Source organism: Scyliorhinus canicula, chromosome 6 (genome assembly GCF_902713615.1).
Source record: "Scyliorhinus canicula chromosome 6, sScyCan1.1, whole genome shotgun sequence".
NCBI classification, from domain to species: Eukaryota; Metazoa; Chordata; class Chondrichthyes; order Carcharhiniformes; family Scyliorhinidae; genus Scyliorhinus; species Scyliorhinus canicula.
In genome coordinates, this window is record NC_052151.1 from 113,910,495 (window position 1) to 113,930,006 (window position 19,512).

Sequence of the window (19,512 nt, forward strand, 5' to 3'; positions counted from 1 at the left end):
CCCAATTGTGCTCAATCATTAATATGAGTTGCCGTGTTCGGCAAATACTTCGATTTACTGCTAGAGTTAGTGCTTCTGCTTTCTTAGCAAGAATCCCATTATCAAAGGTCTCGAGGAAAGCAGATTAATCGTTGTCACCAGCACAGAACTAGAGCCAGCTTTAACCTGTGGTTCGATCTGTGCTGCTCGGGTTTTGTTTGTTTTGTGTCTGAATGTATTTCACACCTGCAGTACTCAGTAATTACCATCTTCTCAAACAGGTGTCGCATTGAATAATAAATGATTCCCAATAATTTAGCAGAAAAAGGAAAATGGAGATGGCAACAACTCCAGTATTCAGTGCTATCCCAAGAACTTCTGCGGAATCCCATCTCATCAGTGGAGGAATTTATTATTTGACTAATAGAATGACATTTCAAACATGAGTGTGTAACATTGGTTGTGATTGCACAATGCAATAGGAGTGATTTGAATCTGAATTCCTTTTTTTGCTAGTATATAATACCTCAGATTATCTACTACCACTATATAAACAAATAATTTCTTGGTGTACTGTAAAGTCTATTAAAACATATCTCCATTAGCAACAAATTTATTAGCAAACCATCTGAGGCATCACATAATTGCAGCAGAAACAATAGTTAAAGGTAGCAGTCGGTACCATAGAAAACTAACTCTATCTAAAACCCAAAAGATGTTCACATCTGCAGTAGAAAATTTGCTCCGAATGGAAAAGTGATGAATTACTGCATTTTGTTTGATGTCCAAAATGTATGAGGATTATTAAAACTTTTGCGGTAGAGAATTTACCTGGTGGATGCTGAATCTAACTGGATGTGGTGCGAAATGTTTTTGACTGTACAAAATCTTAAATTTGGTTCCAAAATCGCTGCCTGCAGCCTGACAAATATCACATCCTAACAAAGAATGTTCTTTTTAAAAATCACTTTATATAAAAAAAATCATATTTAAATCTTTGAAAGCCCACCTTAAGCAATAAAATTACATTAAACAATTCGAGTACCCTATTATAAAATAGTAACAGCCTGCACTGGCAGTAAGATTTGATTAGTTCAACCTTGAGTCGTGTAACCTGACACTGCTTTTTCAAGTGCTGCTGAAAACTCCTGAAACTCATTACCTGTACAACAGATATTAAACGTAGATCTGGTGGTTTGCCTTCAGCTACCACTTGGACTAAATAATATCAATAAAGTTGTCCAGCTTACATGTAAATCGGCAATTGTGAACCTTGGGTCCACTTAAGCATGCTTCACACAAGAAACTTTGCAGTAAAAAAAAGCGAACTATATCTAAATATGGAAAACATATTTAACTTATTTAATACATAAAATAGTAATGTCTAAGTTTCTTATGGAACAAAGCATTTGAATTTAAGGAAGCATAAGGATAAGTAGATATTGCATTAATGTAACTCATTCTATTTGTGCTTTTTAAATAAGTCGAATACACATTGCAAGTGTGACCTTTCTAAGTAATATTTGGTTTTATCGGTATTTCAAGACTACTATCTCAAGGACTGGGTTACTTTGATACATAATGGGTTCTCTATAAATCTACACTTACAAAGTACATATTTAAAATGGACATCTACACATGTCTTAATAAGGGTTGAAGGCCTTCTAGAATATGAGGCCTTATAAGACTCACAGTTAGATACGAGACTAACGAAAAATCAATTTTCATTTCATTGTTTAACAGGACTGAAAGAAATGATGACCATAACAGCATGTCTTTTAGTTGGCATATTAAACAAAAATATTTGATTTTAATTTGCTTCATTACAGGGCTTTAGAATTTGATCTCTTTTTTAAAAAGGTGAGAGTCGCAATAATCAAATGATACAAGTCAGGATGCCGTTTTGTGCTCTCAACTTCACTATTCCGTCGATCCATCTGATCTTAATCATTGTATGCAGGACTAACAACCACAAACCGGGGTGGCACAGTGGTTAGCATTGCTTGCCTCACAGTGCCAGTGACCCAGGTTCAATTCCAGCCTTGGGTGACTGCCTGTGTGGAGCTTGCACATTCTCCTCATGTCTGTGTTTCCTCCAGATGTTCCTGTTTCCACCCACAGTTTAAAGACATCCAGGTTAGGTGGGATTACGGGGTTAGGGCGGGGGAGCGGGCCTGGGTAAGGTGCTCTTTCAGAGGCTCAGTGCAAACCTGATGGGTTGATTGGCCTCCTTCTGCACTTTAGGAACCCTATGGTTCCAAATACGGGAAAATTTTGAGTTACTATGGGTCAAATGACAGGGGAGGGTTTATCGATAAACAGTTATATAGGGTTATGATTGGGTGATTTTGGACAGCCAAAAAGTCCATCCCTTCATTTATCAAAGCCCTGCACCTATCAGTCACGTAAGGATGTTTCTTTGATTTGACATCTTTAAGAAAAGAAGACCAATTTGTCAAATAATACACTTCGATTCATACCTCAAATAAATTAACATTTTACATCTAAATATTTAATGTATAGGTTTTTTAAAAAATGTATGTTTTCAGAGAACTTGTAAATTGGAACAGATGATTTGAAGGCAAGTCTCCCACCGCCACTGGAATGAGCTACCAAGAATACTCTGTTATGTAGGCACGAATATTTGATGATTAAATCATCCTGGGATTTTAAATATTTCAAGGGAAATCCCACATACTTTAAAGTAACCAATTTGAGTATGTCAAGACAATATTAATGACTTCCACTTTTTTTCAAATGTGCAGACAGCTACAGATAATGATGCTAAAGTAGACATTACTATTTTAAGATCGCTATGTCATGAAGGAGCCATTCATTTAATGAGTAAACAATATTCAATAGAAATATTAATGACACTAAAGTAGAGTGAGATTTCTTCAAGCCAGATGACATTTACCTCGTTTGAAACTGGAAAGCATTTTTCTTTGAAACATACAAAGCATTTAAAGAATGCAAATCAGACCTCTTAAAATCTGTAGTAAACATTCAATTAACAGGAATTCTTGGATAAACGGCACTTAGAAAACAACTTTTTTCTATTTACACTTGAAGGGATCTCTCAGGAAATTGATAAAGAAAAATTCTGCCCCTCTATGCATAGATACAACTGAGTGCATACATGTTTGTTTCTGATACCACTATTCTAACAGTGAACCATTTTCCCATAGACAATTTATTTTTAAAAATTAAAGTGGGTAACTATTTTTTGCAGGACTTTTCATCTTCTTAAGCTTAGAGTCCTCTTATTCTTGTTTTTAGCTACTTTTCTTGCAACTTTCCATGTTGTTCTCATAATGCATTTATAAATTCCTGAAATTTGCACACTGTCAGTTCTGGGAAGGCCCATCTTTCTAAAACAAAACAATTTTGCTGTGTAGCTAGAAGTTCTTCATATATTTGGACAAGATTACAAGTTCACTCAAGAACTTATAAAAAAGCAATGTGATGTGCATATCTTGATCAGTACAGAAATGTCCTCAAATACTGTACCAGTTCTTTCACTCACAGTCTAATATGATAAGATTTTCTTCCAGTTAAAAACTGTATAATAGGCACTATTTAAATGATGACTTCCTTTGCAAGCTGTAGATATAAGATAAGGAATCACAGGTTCAGTATGGTCTCCAGACAGACTCATCAATCCTCCCAGTGGAAGTCAACACTGTGGGAGAATTGCTATGGCTACCATCAGCATCTACACCATCATTTTGGTTCGGCAGGTTTGGATTAAGGAGTGTACTGCCAGTTGATGCACTGGTGCAAGGTGGTAGCATTCTGGAGGGTGAGCGTTCTCCCCCTGCCACCATGGAGAATTGGTAAGATCCAGAAGAGGTGCCATAGTAGAGATAGGGTGCACTGCTGGTCTGGAAAGGTCCACTTTGGTTTGGGGATGAGCCAGGATAGGGTGGTGGTAGATAGGTATGGTAATGTGTAGCTGCAGACATACCCAATGACATGCCAGTTGTAACAGGAGTTGGTGTGTAGGTGAAGGCTGCTGGGTAGTGCATTCGCGGATTAGGAAATCGGCTTTCTGTGAGGGAGGAAAGCCCAAACTGTCGGGAGTCTGTGAAGTGAAAGTCTGTAGCACCTACAAAAGAAAAAAGTGCAAAACATATAACTTGCAAATCTTTCAAAGGAACATTCATAAACTAGTATTCAGTTTTAGACATTTAAAATTAGAGTTAGGGTTATACATCAGTATATCTATCACTTGTGCTGTGCAAAAATGTAGCAATAAAAAAAAACAAATTTAACACTATTGCTTTTGTGTTTCTTACATCCTTATAGTGTACAACATGTCTTATCCTAATCTGCTTGTCATGGGGTTTATCTGAGCAAATTTAATCTCTTAATCTGTACGAAAGAATCTAAAAAGGTTATGAGTATGGCCAGAATCTTGTGGAGGCAACAGAGGTGTCTGCTGCCAGCTGGAGAGCTGGCGAGACTCCATGCTGTCTTTTCGTTTGGGAGAGCCTGCGTCATGTATCCAGGAAGGTACTTAACAGATCAGCAGTGGGGCCTTCCTCCAGGATCAAAGACACAAAGGTAGGTGTCCAGCCTACAAAACGCAGCCAGCCAATCAGAAACCGACAGCTCAGTAACTCAATTTTGGAGGTGGTGACTACCCACGGCCTCAGAATCAGGGTGGGGCGGGGGGGGGGGGGGGGGGGGGAGTCTAGGTACAGGTGAATGATGGTGGATTGGGGTTTGTGGGCTTGGGGGGGTGATACACCATCAATAATACATGACGAGGGATAAACGTAACTGAGGCTTTAATACACTAAACAGCAAGCCTCCTGCCTCTGGACCCGAACTGGGTCTGGAAGCAGAGACTTGCCACTTTTATACAGAAGCCCCGAGGGGAGGAGCACAGGCGGAGCCAGCCTGGACAAGCCCAGGCATGTACAATACAGCACAGTGAATATAACACAATAAACACAATAACATGGTTTACCACAGGGGGGGTCACAGGAGAGGGGGCTGGGGGTTTGGCAGCAAAGACAGGGGCCGTGATTCTCTGATCCCGCGCTGGGTCGGAGAATCGCCAGGGCTGGCGCGAGAATCGCGCCACGCTGCTCCGATGCCGGAACGCCAATTCTCCGGCGACCAGAGAATTGGCGGCAATCACGCCCGCACGGTCACCGCCGCACCGGTCGAGGGCCGTCCCCGCGCTCGACGGGCCGAGTACCGGCCGAGTTCCGCCAGCGTCAGTTACGTATAGTCTCGGAGTTCTGGCTGCGGGGGCCGTCGTGGTGGGAGGGGGGAGATCTGACTCGGGGGAGGGGGGGGGGGGGGGAGGACCTCCACGGTGGCCAGGCCCGCGATCGGGGCCTAACGATCGGCAGGCGGGCTAATTCCGGGGAGGGGAGCCTATGTTCCTCCGCACCGGGTCGCCATATTGCCCGGGGGCCTGCGCGGAGACGGCAAACCACGTGCATGCATGGACCCGCGCCGGCCGTGTCGCACCAGCTTTTGAGCGCACAGCATTCCGGCCCCGTACTAGCCAACGAAGAAGGGGTGAACTGCCTGGACCTGGGGGCCACGTGAAGCCGGCGTCACTCGCACCAGTTTTGATGCCAGCGTCAACACTTGGCCGGGATTGCAGCCGTCTCTTTTCCCAATGCCTTCTACTGGTACATTTATTAATTTTTAAAAACAAATATGTATTTATTGCAATACCGCATGGGAAAAGATTGGAGGTTTATTAAGCCTATGCTAGCATTAATAATTTTGGGTTGTTGCCACATATTAACTGTCAGTGAGAATGTAAATGTTGCCACCTTCCCAGAGGACCATAGGCTGCTCCCCGCTTTGAGAGAGAGCTGACTGGTGGTGATGTAACCTGAAGGTCATCACACTTCAAGCAAGGGGCAAGGTTGAGAAAGCAGGGCATTCGTTAATAAGCTCAGCCCATACTTGAATTGAACCCACGTTGTTAGCGTCACTCTGCCTCACGAACCAGCCGTTCAGCCAATTGAGCTAAATGACCCCATGTCAGCAAGAGACAAGTCACTACTTTATTGTGGCCATATATATCCCATGTAACAGAAGGAAAATTGATTCCATTTCTGGAACCAATGTTATTAAAGTGGGTATACGACAAGAACCAGTATGAAAAGTGGATTATTGGGACCATTGACACCAACAGAAAATTAAGCAGTACTTAATATTGTCACACTAATAGCTGGCAGATTTAGAGTATTGGCCAATAATGAGATTTAAATTCTTGAGCAGTAATACGAGGCCCACAGGGAATAGGTTTGATTAAATTCCAAGAGCATTCATGAGTTCTTTGTGTAAAGCTGAGGCCTTTTGTAAAAACAAAAATATATGTTTTTTAAAAGCACCATGCCCTGTCAAAAATGAATCCAAAGTGCCAATCTGAACTTTACATTTTAGTTTTTATGTCTATTTTACATCTATTGCAAAGATTTATGTCCTTGTTTTATAAATTATTCTAAGCATTCAGGAAAACGTATTTATTGATTCAGAATCTATGAAATAACATACAAAATCTCAAAGAAACATTCTGTTGTCCTATTTGAGGAGTTATAGTGAAATGTCATATACAATGAGAAACATATAGAGAACTCTTTATCCATACTCCGTTAGAGTAGGAGCTATAAATAACATGCATTAAGTATCAATATATCAAAAGATTTTCTAATGAGAGCTTACTGTACTGTAGCTGTAGGCTAACAAAATAAATACAAAGCTCTTTGTGTATGTGGTCCCTGCAGTTCTAGTTAAACAGAAGTTAGGTAAACATCTTAGAACTATTTTCAACTATATTTTTCCTGGAGGGAGTACAGTTGTTTTTATACTGTAATTAATACATATGATTTGTTGAAACACATTCCTGAACTAACTTTAAAGGAAGTCTGCACATAAAACTGAATGGAATGCATTATTACTTATTATTTTGTGCCTAAACAACAGCAGATATCTTAGGTAAGGAATGCAATCCTTCCTTCAGTATGTTTGGTATGTCCACTCTCAGCATTCTTTTACTTGGGGGTACACGGTGTGGCCAGTTACGCTTAGTGACTTCCCTCCTACATCCTGTCCCAACAAATGCCAGGAGTAGGTGCCAGCAGCTCTAACTTATATGCAATAAAAGTCATACAGACAACTCAAATGAACTTTAACGTCATATACAGTTTGGTGGGAGAGGGGTGTGTGGTGGGAAACGGTGGGTGATTTGTGGGCGAAGGGGATGGAGAACTATTTTAACAATTGAGGACACCCACTGCTGCCCACTCCCCCAGCCACAATCTATCCCAATCTTCCCAAGGGTTTTAATACAAGTTTTTTTTCATATGCAACACAACAAAGGACACTAAAAGAAAGCACAGGGGTGAATAGGTTTTTAAAATTTTTTGGATTGTTCTTTATCATTGCATATGCTGTTTAATAGAGATGCTAAGGCAAGGTTTTTGTTGCTGTCTTTTATTGCAGGATTTTGGTCAAGGGGTTGTTATGACTGGATGTCGCAGGTAAATGGGTAGGTGTGGCATGGTGGACCAATGGTGGTGAAGGGGCGCATTTACAGCCGGTCCATCTGGAGGTAAAGTGACACAGATGCCTCCTCCCTACTTGTCCCTTGATGCTGAGCTTCCCCTTTCCACAGCCTCTGCTCTATCTGCCCTTTCATGTTGTAGAACAAGAGGCATTACAACTAGAGCTCCCTTGCCTGTTGCAGCCTTTGCATGGATAGGTTACCAAATCCTCTGCCCACCCTGTGGAGATGTAGCAATATGTGCTGCCAACTCCAGAAACTCACATCTCCAGAAACATCTCTACGGTACTTTCATAAGTAGCAGACGCTTTTCGAAATGACCTGACCTGTGAGTTGGATGCCTCGATGGCAAAAAGTGCTGGTATATGTTCTCTCTTTTGTACTTTTGTGAGTAAAAATATGTACTTTTGTGAGTAAAAATAACATGCATTTAGTGAATCAGCGCAGTCCAAGGTCCAAGAAAATGCATCAGGACGGCCAGTTGCTATGCATCGGCACTGCTTGAGGCATGCCAGAAACACTAAACGTACCATTTTGAGGACTTACAACTTCGATAGTGCGGCCTTCACCAACACTTACAAAATTGAATTGAGCACTTTTTTTGAGTAACCCATTATGCTATTTCCTCATCCAATTTTTTATACCCCATAATACTTGATACGCCCATGTACCAGCAGTGCAAATCAATTCTGGCCTGTTTCTATCACAAGATTTTACAGCTAATAGGCCAATCTCCTCTTTATTCAAGGTACAAAGGCATGGTAGCACAGTGGTTAATACTATTGCTTCAGAGCACTAGGGTCCAAAGTTTGATTCCTGGCTTGGGTCACTGTTTGTGTGGAGTCTGTGTGTTCTCCCCGTGTCTGCATGGGTTTCCTCCGGGTGCTCCGGTTTCCTCCCACAAGTCCCGTGCTTGTTAGGTGAATTGGACATTCTGAATTCTCCCTCAGGTGTACCCGAACAGGCACCGGGGTGTGGCGACGAGGGGATTTTCTCAGTAACTTCATTGGGGCTGTTTAGCACACTGGGCTAAATCGCTGGCTTTGAAAGCAGACTAAGGTAGGCCAGCAGCACGGTTCGATTCCTGTAACAGCCTCCCCGAACAGGTGCCGGAATGTGGTGACTAGGGGCTTTTCACAGTAACTTCATTGAAGCCTACTCGTGACAATAAGTGATTTTCATTTCATTTTCATTTCATTTCATTGCAGTGTTAGTGTAAACCTACTTGTGACACTAATAAAGATTATACTATTATTACATCCCGCCAACATAAACAGCCAATATATTCCTCCCATAAACTATTGTGCCGGGAGAGCCACTCTCCTTTAAAGTGAAAAACAGCTCAAAATATTTGTCATTGTTTACATATACATTTTTTAAAAAAAAATATTATTAGAATTTTCCAATTTTAAGACATTACAGAATGTCTTAAATTACAGAATGAAAATTACATAGATGATTTGGAGTTGGGGACTAAGGGCAATGTGTCCAAGTTTGCAGATGACACTAAGATGAGTGGTAAAGCGAAAAGTGCAGAGGATACTGGAAGTCTGCAGAGGGATTTGGATAGGTTAAGTGAATGGGCTAGGGTCTGTCAGATGGAATACAATGTTGACAAATGTGAGGTTATCCATTTTGGTAGGAATAACAGCAAACGGGATTATTATTCAAACGATTAAATATTAAAGCATGCCGCTGTGCAGAGAGACCTGGGTGTGCTAGTGCATGAGTCACAGAAAGTTGGTTTACAGGTGCAACAGGTGATTAAGAAGGCAAATGGAATTTTGTCCAACATTGTTAGAGGGATGGAGTTCAAGACTAAGGAGATTATGTTGCAATTGTATAAGGTGTTAGTGAGGCCGCACCTGGAGTATTGTGTTCAGTTTTGGTCTCCTTACTTGAGAAAGGACGTACTGGCACTGGAGGGTGTGCAGAGGAGATTCACTAGGTTAATCCCTGAGCTGAAGGGGTTGGATAATGAGGAGAGGTTGAGTAGACTGGGACTGTACTCATTGGAATTTAGAAGGATGAGGGGGGATCTTATAGAGACATATAAAATTATGAAGGGAATAGATAGGATAGATGCGGGCAGGTTGTTTCCACTGGCGGGTGAAAGCAGAACTAGGGGACATAGCCTCAAAATAAGGGGAAGTAGATTTAGGACTGAGTTTAGGAGGAACTTCTTCACTCAAAGGGTTGTGAATCTATGGAATTCCTTGCCCAGTGAAATAGTTGAGGCTCCTTCATTAAATGTTTTTAAGGTAAAGATAGATAGTTTTTTGAAGAATAAAGGGATTAAGGGTTATGGTGTTCGGGCCGGAAAGTGGAGCTGAGTCCACAAAAGATCAGCCATGATCTCATTGAATGGCGGAGCAGGCTCGAGGGGCCTCAGAGACTTCAGGCGAGCGCCGTTCAGTATTGGTCTCCACAAATGAGCCACAGACGGAACGATATTAGTGGGGTTCTCCTAGGGGATCGGAGGCTCCAAGGTGTGCCCTTTGGACAGGCTGATACCCTTGCACTGCATGGCTGGCAACCAGGCACAGCCAGCCTGGTACTCGTGGCAATGCCACCTGAGTGCCAACCTGGCACTGCTAAGGTGCCTCTATGGCACTGCCAGCTGACAAGGGCACTGCCAGGTTGGCACTGCCAAGGTGTCAAACAGGCATTTTCTGTGTGGTGTTGATCAGTCCGAATGTGCCCTGCATGGGTGATGGGGGGATGGGGGAATGCCCGGGGACCCTCTCATAGTGCGTTGGCACTTGGGGAGGGGGGGGCGGAGGGTCGCCTTGGGGGCTTCGGAGATCGTGACACCATTTATAAATGGCATCCTGTTCTCTCACTACATGGAGTTCAGCGAGCGGTGCTCCTCAGCGCACAAAACGGGGCTGTGTGTGGCCTCGGCCCACACCACCTCCAAGGGATGACACCCCGCTAAGTGATCACTAAGTGACCCCTTTTTTAGGTCAGACTTTCCACCCCACTTTCAGGTCCCTCTTCAGGACCCCCACTCTTCTAGAGACCCTTTCTTACCCACCTTGCACACCCCATCCTCGTCCACGTTCCTTTCATGGACATGCCCCCCCCCCCCCCCCCCCCCCACCCCCCCCTCCCACCCCCAGACCCTTGGCAGTACCACCTGGCCACTCTGGCAGTGCTCCTGCTGACTTTGCAGTGCCCCCCCATAGTGACAGCGCCAATGTGCCCATGTTCCGGGGTCAGGGGCCACACTGCTCATGCAAGGGCCTCCAATGGCCTGGGAGACCCTACAGCTGCTGATCCGCCTGGTCCACATTGGTGAGGCACAGTACTAAATGGCACCCAGCTGAGGACTCCCTGCGGAGGCCATTAGATGCCCAGATGCCGGTAGATCCTAAGTGAGGACACCTTAGTAAGTTTAAAACCTACTTAGGCATGTGCGGCTTGTTCACGCCCATTGTGGGCGGGATCCTGATCGCACCGCCTTGCCAGGTCTGGATAGATCTTGCGAGATATACTGGCTGTCGGGAAGCCTTCAGGAGGCTTCTCCCAGCATCTACCAGCCACATCGTGCTCCCGTTCGGCCAGTAGATCATGCCCTTAGTCTGCCATTTGTCCAATTACTGTGTCCTGCAATTTTACAATGCTGTTGCAATTGTGTGTTGGTTTCTGATTTCATTTTGTTTCTACAATTCAAGTTACAATAATTAACTATCCCTCGCAAATTTAACCCTTTTGATCTTCTGGCTGTACGCACCGGTGAGATTTTCCTGTCCCTCCCGCCGATGACACAGCCCCGTTGCGGGTTTCCTGGTGGCGTGGGATGGATTGAGAGGGAAACCCTATTGACAATGGCGGGGCCAGAAGCTCCTACCGCTGAGAAACAGGCTATGGGGAGGCCAGAGAATTTTGTCCCTCTTCTTCTGAAAACATTCATGCAGCGGTGCAGTTTCACTGGGAAGGAGAGAAGGCGAATTAGTTCCAGAGGCAGTAGCTTCCCCACATGTTCAGCCTTTACATGTAAAGTGGTAGTGGCCCCAATGTTCACAGCCTCCACCTAGCAGGAATAGAGCTGTACAAGGCCTAAAAAAGCAGTGTGCCACCTACCACCCCTGCCTCCTCCTAGTATGGCTGCCAGCATTCTTGATCACCAGTGGAACTGGCTGGCCACAGGGCCACCTGGTTGAATTGGAAGGCAGCTTTTATCATGCAAAGTGAGTCCTGCTGGTTGTATAATTCCGATGTGCAGTACAAATATACAGACACTGGCCAGAATTTTGCGCTGCTTGGGTAGGCGCGCACCTGACCCGGAAGAGTGTAGAATCGCATGGGAAGATGTTGGGTGCATGTACCGATGTCACCTCGCCCTCGTGCAATACTTAAGTCAGTGGTGTGAGTCAGAAATGCGCCCGCCTACAATCAAGAAGGCAATTTAAATTAATGAAACATCAATTGACTGGGATTTTACGTTGCCGGCCTGCTGGTTGGTGGGCAGGCTGATTGGCAATATGGCCTTTACGTTTTAGCTACAACCTTGATCCAGGGCAGATTAAAGTTGAGGCTCAAATAAAATTAACAAAGGTGTCCGAGGACTGAGGTCTGTTTATGATTGTGTTGTGTTGATACTCGTGGCGTAGTTTTTCCAGTGATAATTTTTTTTACAAGTCAGCAGCTCCCCGAGATAGCTCCGCTGTCCCCCTGAAGAAGCACATTGAAAGCCCAATCTGCCACGCTCCCTTTTATCGGCATCCGCGCTCCTGGTTCCCAGGCAGCGCTCAACCTTTCACAGAGTACATTTCAGGCTAAATGGCCGCTATTTGGCTAGCCAGTGTAATATTGCGTTAACAACACAATCTTGGACAGGAGACGGTTTCACAGCCGCTCACGTCCACATCGACTTTGGGTGTGTCCCGAATGTAAAATTCAGGCCCATGTGCAACTTGCACGAGACATTGAGCAGCTTAATCTGCAATCCTTAAAGGAACCGCTGCAGGCTGCTCCCGAAGTAGGTAAATACAAGTTTTGTGTATGTTTTATATAGGTCCAGGAGGAGCATGAAAAATTGTCCCTGGCTGCATGAATATTTTTGGCACTGTTTACCTTTGAAAATAGAATTTCCTATTTGGTTTGTGGAGGAGGAACCAGAATTCCAATTCTGACCATCCTTCACCTCACTGGCAAACTACCAGACATCAAAATGGGTTGGGCCTCACTGACGACAATGGTCTGGTACACAGCTCAACTGATTTACACTCAAAGTCAAAATCAACATAAGTAGGTTATTCTTCAGCAGGCAAGCCACAGCTAAACCCAATTCTGACCTCATGAATGGTAAATGTGCATACTAGGTAGTGATCTGAGGTAGGGACATCCGCAGAATCTAAAACTCTGTTTCTTGTGTCCTTGCACAAAGTCTTGATGACCTATCACCTCTATGTTGCTGGTATACATGCTTCTGGTTAAGCAATGTACATTGATCTACATAACTATGGGCCTGGCAAAGCCTGAACAGGCTCACATCTCCCTATCTCCCACACCTCCCTACCCCTGTAATCTCCTCCTGTTCAGCAAATCTCCAAGATCCCTGACCATGTCCAATTATGGCCTCCTGCGCATCCCCAATTCTAACAGCTAACTGATGACTATGACTCCAGCTGCCTCGGCCCTAAACTCTGAAATGTCCTCCTTAAACATCTCTGCTGACTCTCCTATTTTAAGGTGTTTCTTAAAGCGTTTCTCTGTGACCAAGATTTTGGTCACCTCTCCCAACACCCTTATGTGGCTTGGCATAAAATTCTGCCTGATATAACTCCTGTGAAGTGCTTTGAGATGTGAAGTGCTTGGAGATGTTATACTATCTTAAAGATGTTACACAGATGCAAGTCGCTGTTGTTCTGCCTGAAAAGCAGCTAACTTCACACATCAGGAATCAAACTTGAGATCTTCCTGATCTGTTTGGCTCATTTTCAACCCACAGGGTGCAATTTCTATCCACTGAGCTGTCATGATATTTGTCTACTAAGAAATACTTTTATCAGACCATTTGTGGAATAATTACATTAAACTATAATATCAGTGGCTATAAGAGAAACCGTAATAAACATTTCTTGCAGTAATTAAAAAATGGGCTCGTCAAGATCCAAAGGGAAAAATGCGTTGTGTTTAAGAAGCCCACACAAGTTGTGGCACAGCCTCACATGACCAGTATATCACTCCCAGGACCTATTGCCCAGGCCTATTCCCTGAAATGGTTCCAGTGAGTGCGTGCATAGGGACCCCTTCAGAGAGAATAGAATGAATCGGAAAGACATATGGAAACGTTTTCATTGAACTGTTTCCATGAAATTTTTAATGAGCCAAAGCCCTTAGATGTGGTTCAATGCCTTAAATTAGCAAAATAAAAAAGGACAAATCCTCTTTCCCTTTCAATCCATACACTGCTTTAAAAAAATTAAAAACCACTAATTGCTTGTGGTTCAACAACAGAAAGACATTAAAACAGGACCTTCCTCCTAAAAATAGCAACAGTGCTCTTCAAATTCCTATTCAGAATCAATAGTCTTTCTCCCAGTCAGATTGTCTCCATGAGGTACATAATGTAATTTCTCATGTTGCAACAGGAGGAGGGTTCAAAACATTAATTATATAAATGGTCAATTAAAATTGCTGCCATTGATTATTCATTTTGTCAAACCTCAAATGAAATGCCTCCAGAATACAACCAAATGTTATATTTTGGCTTACAGTCATAGAATTAAAATTAATCAGGATTCATGTATTCACAGTTTATTGAATCAGGGCATTCAAATTTAGTTGCATGTATATTTTGAAAGAAGACAACAAGTTTAACAGATGAACTGAAAACAGGTGGAGGTGTTCTGTTAAATAACAAGTAAGCTGCTTGAACTTGTTTATGAATTCCCACCCTCTGTTTTTAGACATTACTAAGTATGACATTCCAGCTTGCCAAGAGGTCTGTGGAGACAAGACAGTCTGTCTGAAACTCATTACCTTTCCCTCTGTTGGCCAACATGTCATGTAGCGTTTGCACAGGAAGGTGTAAAGAAGTCCACTTTCCACTTACCTGATCAGCTGGTTATGTAGCTAACAAATAGATGGCAGAGATCAATTACAAAGAGGAATTGAATATGTCCCCTGTCCGCTTCAACATAGCAAACTATATTGGAAAAATTTCAAATTTACTTCTGGAAAAGGCAATTTAAAATTGCAGCTAAATTTCCATGCGTTCCATGAGAAACACTGGCTGATTTTACAGTGTTGTCCTTCTTGATTGCTACAATTATTTTGAAGTCCCAAAGTCAGAATAATGTTACCATATGTGAAAAAGAAAATGTGCTGATTTAGTTTCCTTACTGCTTTATATTGTTAGTTGGAGGCACTCCCTTCTGAAAGTACAGCCTTTAGCTTTATTCTGTCTAATACAACAAGGACAATCAATTGTCCAGTACATGAAGGGAACTTGAGAGACTACACTACACAGAGGTAGGTCATACCAGCACACATTCTAAAACTACTATAAATTATTAATCCACTTGAAGGAAGGGGGACTTTTTGAGTGACAACTGGTTAAACATTTATTACAACAAATAGATATGTAAACTTTCAGGTTTTGGAAAAAAAAATCAATTCCGCTCAAATTATTCCAGTTAACAACTATGCAAAGGAGTTATGCCACTTTGCCTACTTATTGAAGGTCTGATTTCTTGGCTGTGGCTAAACTTGGTAGCTGACATATAGAGCCTCTTCAGAAACTGTCAGATGTATTTGTAGACTTCTGTCCCATTCGAAAGGTCAGCAGAGGAGTAGCGATTGAGACTAAATGGACCAATTTATGAATGTGTACTTTGGCAAGGCATGTGCAAAAGTCACCATTTTCCTTCCTGGATTCATGGTAGTGCTGAGTATTGGAGCACTATCACTCAATTTCCTTTAGTGGAAGCTTTGATCCTCCAGTTTGCTAAGTACCTGATTTGAGCCAAGCTCGGCCTGATGGCTTTGGTCAGTGTGGTGATATGCATCACTGTAAATACACATGGGGTTAACGTAAATATATGTAGACTAGCTAGACACTAGAGGGAGCACCAGAGACATGACACACAGGCATTCAACCAATAGGACAGTAAGATAGGACACGACCAATGGGCATTCACGACACACACACACACACACACACACATACACATACACAGAGGTGACACTACCAGAGGAGGGCATTATACCAACCCATATAAAAGGACACAGCACACATGATCTTCCTCTGGTTTAGCTCACTCAGCTAAATTGCTGGCTTTTAAAGCAGATCAAGCAGATCAAGCAGGCCAGCAGCACGGTTCGATTCCCGTACCAGCCTCCCCAGACAGGCGCCGGAATGTGGCGACTAGGGGCTTTTCACAGTAACTTCATTGAAGCCTACTCGTGACAATAAGCAATTTTATTTTATTATTTCCAGTGGAGACACTGTGTACACAGGGTTGATTTGAAACACATCATACCCACCACCTGGATTGTAGCAGACTGGTTCGTCAGTCTGAGTAGCTATAGCAGGATTAACAGGAGAGTCGAATCCAAGTAGGAGAATCGTTAACAGTTTAATAAATGTGTTAAAGCTATCTCCAAGTCTGAACCTTCCTTTGTCAGAGTGCACATCAAGGAAGCAGCTTATGCTCCGTCAAGGGCATAACAAAACAGTCAGTAATGACTATACTTCCCTGCCTAGACAGTGCCTCAGCCCTTCTAGCAATTAACCAAATTGCAGAGGTCTGGGAGCAAAACAATTCTCCATCAACCTGGCATGAGGGGCGCGATTCTCCGCTGCCCACGACGGGTCAGAGAATAGCGGGAGGGCCTTCCCGACATTTTTCCCGACCTCCCGCTATTCTCTCCCACCCCCCCTCCCCAACACGGCCGCCCCACGACACGAATTGCTGCTCGCCGTTTTTTACGGCGAACAGCGATTCTCCCCTGGCCGATGGGCCGAGTTCACAGGCCTTTACGGCCGTTTTCACGAACGCAAACACACCTGCTCTCGCCGTTCATGAAAACGGCCGCAAAGTGCCGTCCCGGGCAACCATGGCACCAATTGGCACGGGCAGTGGGTCCGATACCCGCGCACTCTTTGTTCCTCCGCCGCCCCGCAGGATCAGTCCGCGGGGCGGCTGAGGGGCATGACGGCCCGCGCATGCGCGAGTTTAACGCATATGCGTGATGACATCATCCACGCATGCGCGGCTGACATCATCGTGCGTGTCAGCCGCCGTGATGCTTGGCACGCGGGCTTAGCGACGGTCGCTAAGCCCGCGATGCCGTTCTTCACGGGGCCGCGCTGCTAGCCCCGACAGGGGGGGAGAATCGGGTCCCGGGAGGGGGCACGGAGGCTACCATGAAACACGGCCAGTTTCACGGCAGCCTTTACGACTCTCCGCATTTGCGGAGAATCGCGCCCTAGAGATACAGGGCGCGATTCTCCGCTCCCCACGCTGGGTGGGAGAATCGCGGGAGGGCCGAGCGACTCACGACACGCCGCCCTGGCACCCACGGGATTCTCCCACCCCCTGCTTGGATGAATCGCCGCTCGCCGTTTTTCACGGCGACCGGCGATTCTCCGGCTCGGATGGGCCATGTGGCCTGATATTCCCAACCGGTTCACGATGGCGGCAACCACACCTGGTCGCTGCCGTCGTGAACATGGCACCAAAGTTCCATTTGAAGCTTGTGGGGGGCGGAGAGGGGAGTGAGCACCACGGTCATGCTCGGGAGGGGACTGGCCCGCGATTCGTGCCCACCGATTGTCGGACCGGCGTCTCCAAGAGACTCACTCTTTCCCCTCCGCCCCGCAAGATCAAGCCGCCATGTCTTGCTGGGCGGCGGAGGGGAAGACAGCAAACGCGCATGCGCGGGTTGGAGCCGTCAGCCGTCACGACGACAGCCGCGCATGCACGAGTTGGAGCCGGCCAACCTGCGCATGCGTGGCTGACATCACTTAGGCGCCGCCGTTGCTTCATTCTCGGCACGCCGCCTTGACGCAAGCGTCAAGGCCCGGCGGCTGAGATTTACAGAGCGCCGCTCCTTGCCCCTTGGGGGGTGGGGGGGGTGAATACGGTGCGAGGAGCGGCCTCCGAGGCCGTTGTGAAACTCGGCCGAGTTCACAACGGCCTTCGCGAAGCCGCACGGGAGCGGAGAATTCTGCCCACAATTCATGGACCATTTTGCTGTTTAAAAAAAAACCTCATAGATCCTAGAATTTACAGTGCAGAAGGAAGCCATTCGGCCCATCGAGTCAGCACCAGCTCTTGGAAAGAGCACCCCACTTAAGCCCACACTTCCACCCTACCTCCCCATAACCCAGTAACCCCACCTAACCTATTTTGGAAACTAAGGGCAATTTAGCATGGCCAATCCACCTAACCTGCACATCTTTGGACTGTGGGAGGAAACCGGAGCACCCGGAGGAAATCCACATAGATACGGGGAGAACACAGACGCCGCACAGACAGTGACCCAAGCTGGCAATCGAACCTGTGACCCTGGAGCTGTGAAGCAACAGCGCTATCCACTGTGTTACCGTGCCACCCCAACCTGATGACTTATTTTTAAAATCTAAAAGCCTCGAGTTATAATAACTCCCTCTCTGCAAACATATTGGGCAGAATGCTCCCAAGCACTCACTGGCGGGTTCAATGGTGGGCTGGGGAGAGGGGGGGGGGTGGCAAGAATTAGGCAGGATGCCCAAAAAGTGGCGGCGTCAGCAGGAAAATATGTCTGTGCGAAACATGTTTGGAAGAACTTGACATGCAAATGTCGGGACTCACATGAACTATGCCTGGGGTACATCTGAAGTTCCGGATGGAGGCCGTCGACACCCCTGGACCCTTGAGCACCATGGCAGTAGGTGGAAGGGGAGCACCTACAGGTGGACCTTCCAGATTCGGTGTCCTAGAGGGGGTCCATCATCCAGTCTCAATATGTTCCTGGTGTTCCATTTCTTTTACACGAGATCCAATTTCTAGCCTCAAAGTTTTCACAGAGATCTATCTTAATTGTCAGATGGTCCGCCTTTCTTCAATAGTGGGTCAGTGGTGTTAGGCCCAGATAGGAGAGCAGACTACACGCCATCAGGCTTGACCCACCACGGAATATAGAGCAAAACACCGGGTTGCATAATTAATTGAGGTCAGGGATAGAAGATTTGCCGTGTTTTCTTGATGGCCTCCACAACGTGATACATTCCTAACCCACCACATGACCTAGTTCCCAGATGGGAGAATTCTACCCATTGTCTTAACTTGATATGCAGTGGAAAATATCAAGAATATTATTCCTTATGCTAAATACAAGTGTCCAAGTGTACACATTACTTAAATTGGTAGGCTGGTTATTCGACACTCAGCGACCCTAGCAGTCAACATGAATATTAACTGCTGCACTTGAACTAATTATATATTTCTTATTCTGAGTATTACTAAAACAAAACTTGCTGTCAAAGCTTTTCATTTTGCACTCATCAGGGCAGACACACAAGTAACATATTTCAAAGGGGCAACCACTTATATTGCATATATTGAGAAAAAGGTGCTGATTGGTTGGCAAATAAAAGTCTACGCTGATTGGTCACGGCATTGCTCATGCATTCCCCATCACACCATCTTGAACAATCAGTGCCGACTTGCCATTTTTTGAATTTAAATAAAAGCTTGGGAGTAATTGTTCCCTGGCACAGTTTCCATGACAACATTTCAACCGTAGTCCACTTGCCAAACAATCAGCACCCTTTTTCTCATTTGGTATTCTTGTGTTTATCCTGGGTGGCACGGTAGCATAGTGGTTAGCACAGTTGCTTCACAGCTCCAGGGTCCCAGGTTCGATTCCTGGTTGGGTTACCGTCTGTGTGGAGTCTACACGTTCTCCCCGTTTCTGTATGGGTTTCCTCCGGGTGTTCCGGTTTCCTCCCACAGTCCAAAGATGTGCGGGTTAGGTGGATTGGCCATGATAAATTG

General features: G+C 44.9%; 1 protein-coding gene across 5 annotated transcripts in view; it reads right to left on the bottom strand.

Annotated features, from left to right (window-relative positions):
- Positions 1-2,117: 2,117 nt before the first annotated feature.
- Positions 2,118-19,512, bottom strand: part of runx2a (RUNX family transcription factor 2a) — a 194,725-nt gene continuing 177,330 nt past the window's right edge. For 4 of the 5 annotated variants that reach the window (XM_038799931.1, XM_038799928.1, XM_038799927.1 and 1 more), the window contains one exon: positions 2,118-4,087. In XM_038799931.1, coding sequence (XP_038655859.1) covers positions 3,612-4,087 — 476 coding nt within the window. In that variant the 3' untranslated portion in view covers positions 2,118-3,611. The remainder of the gene's footprint in view (positions 4,088-19,512) is intronic. The other variant, XM_038799929.1, reaches the window with a different exon arrangement.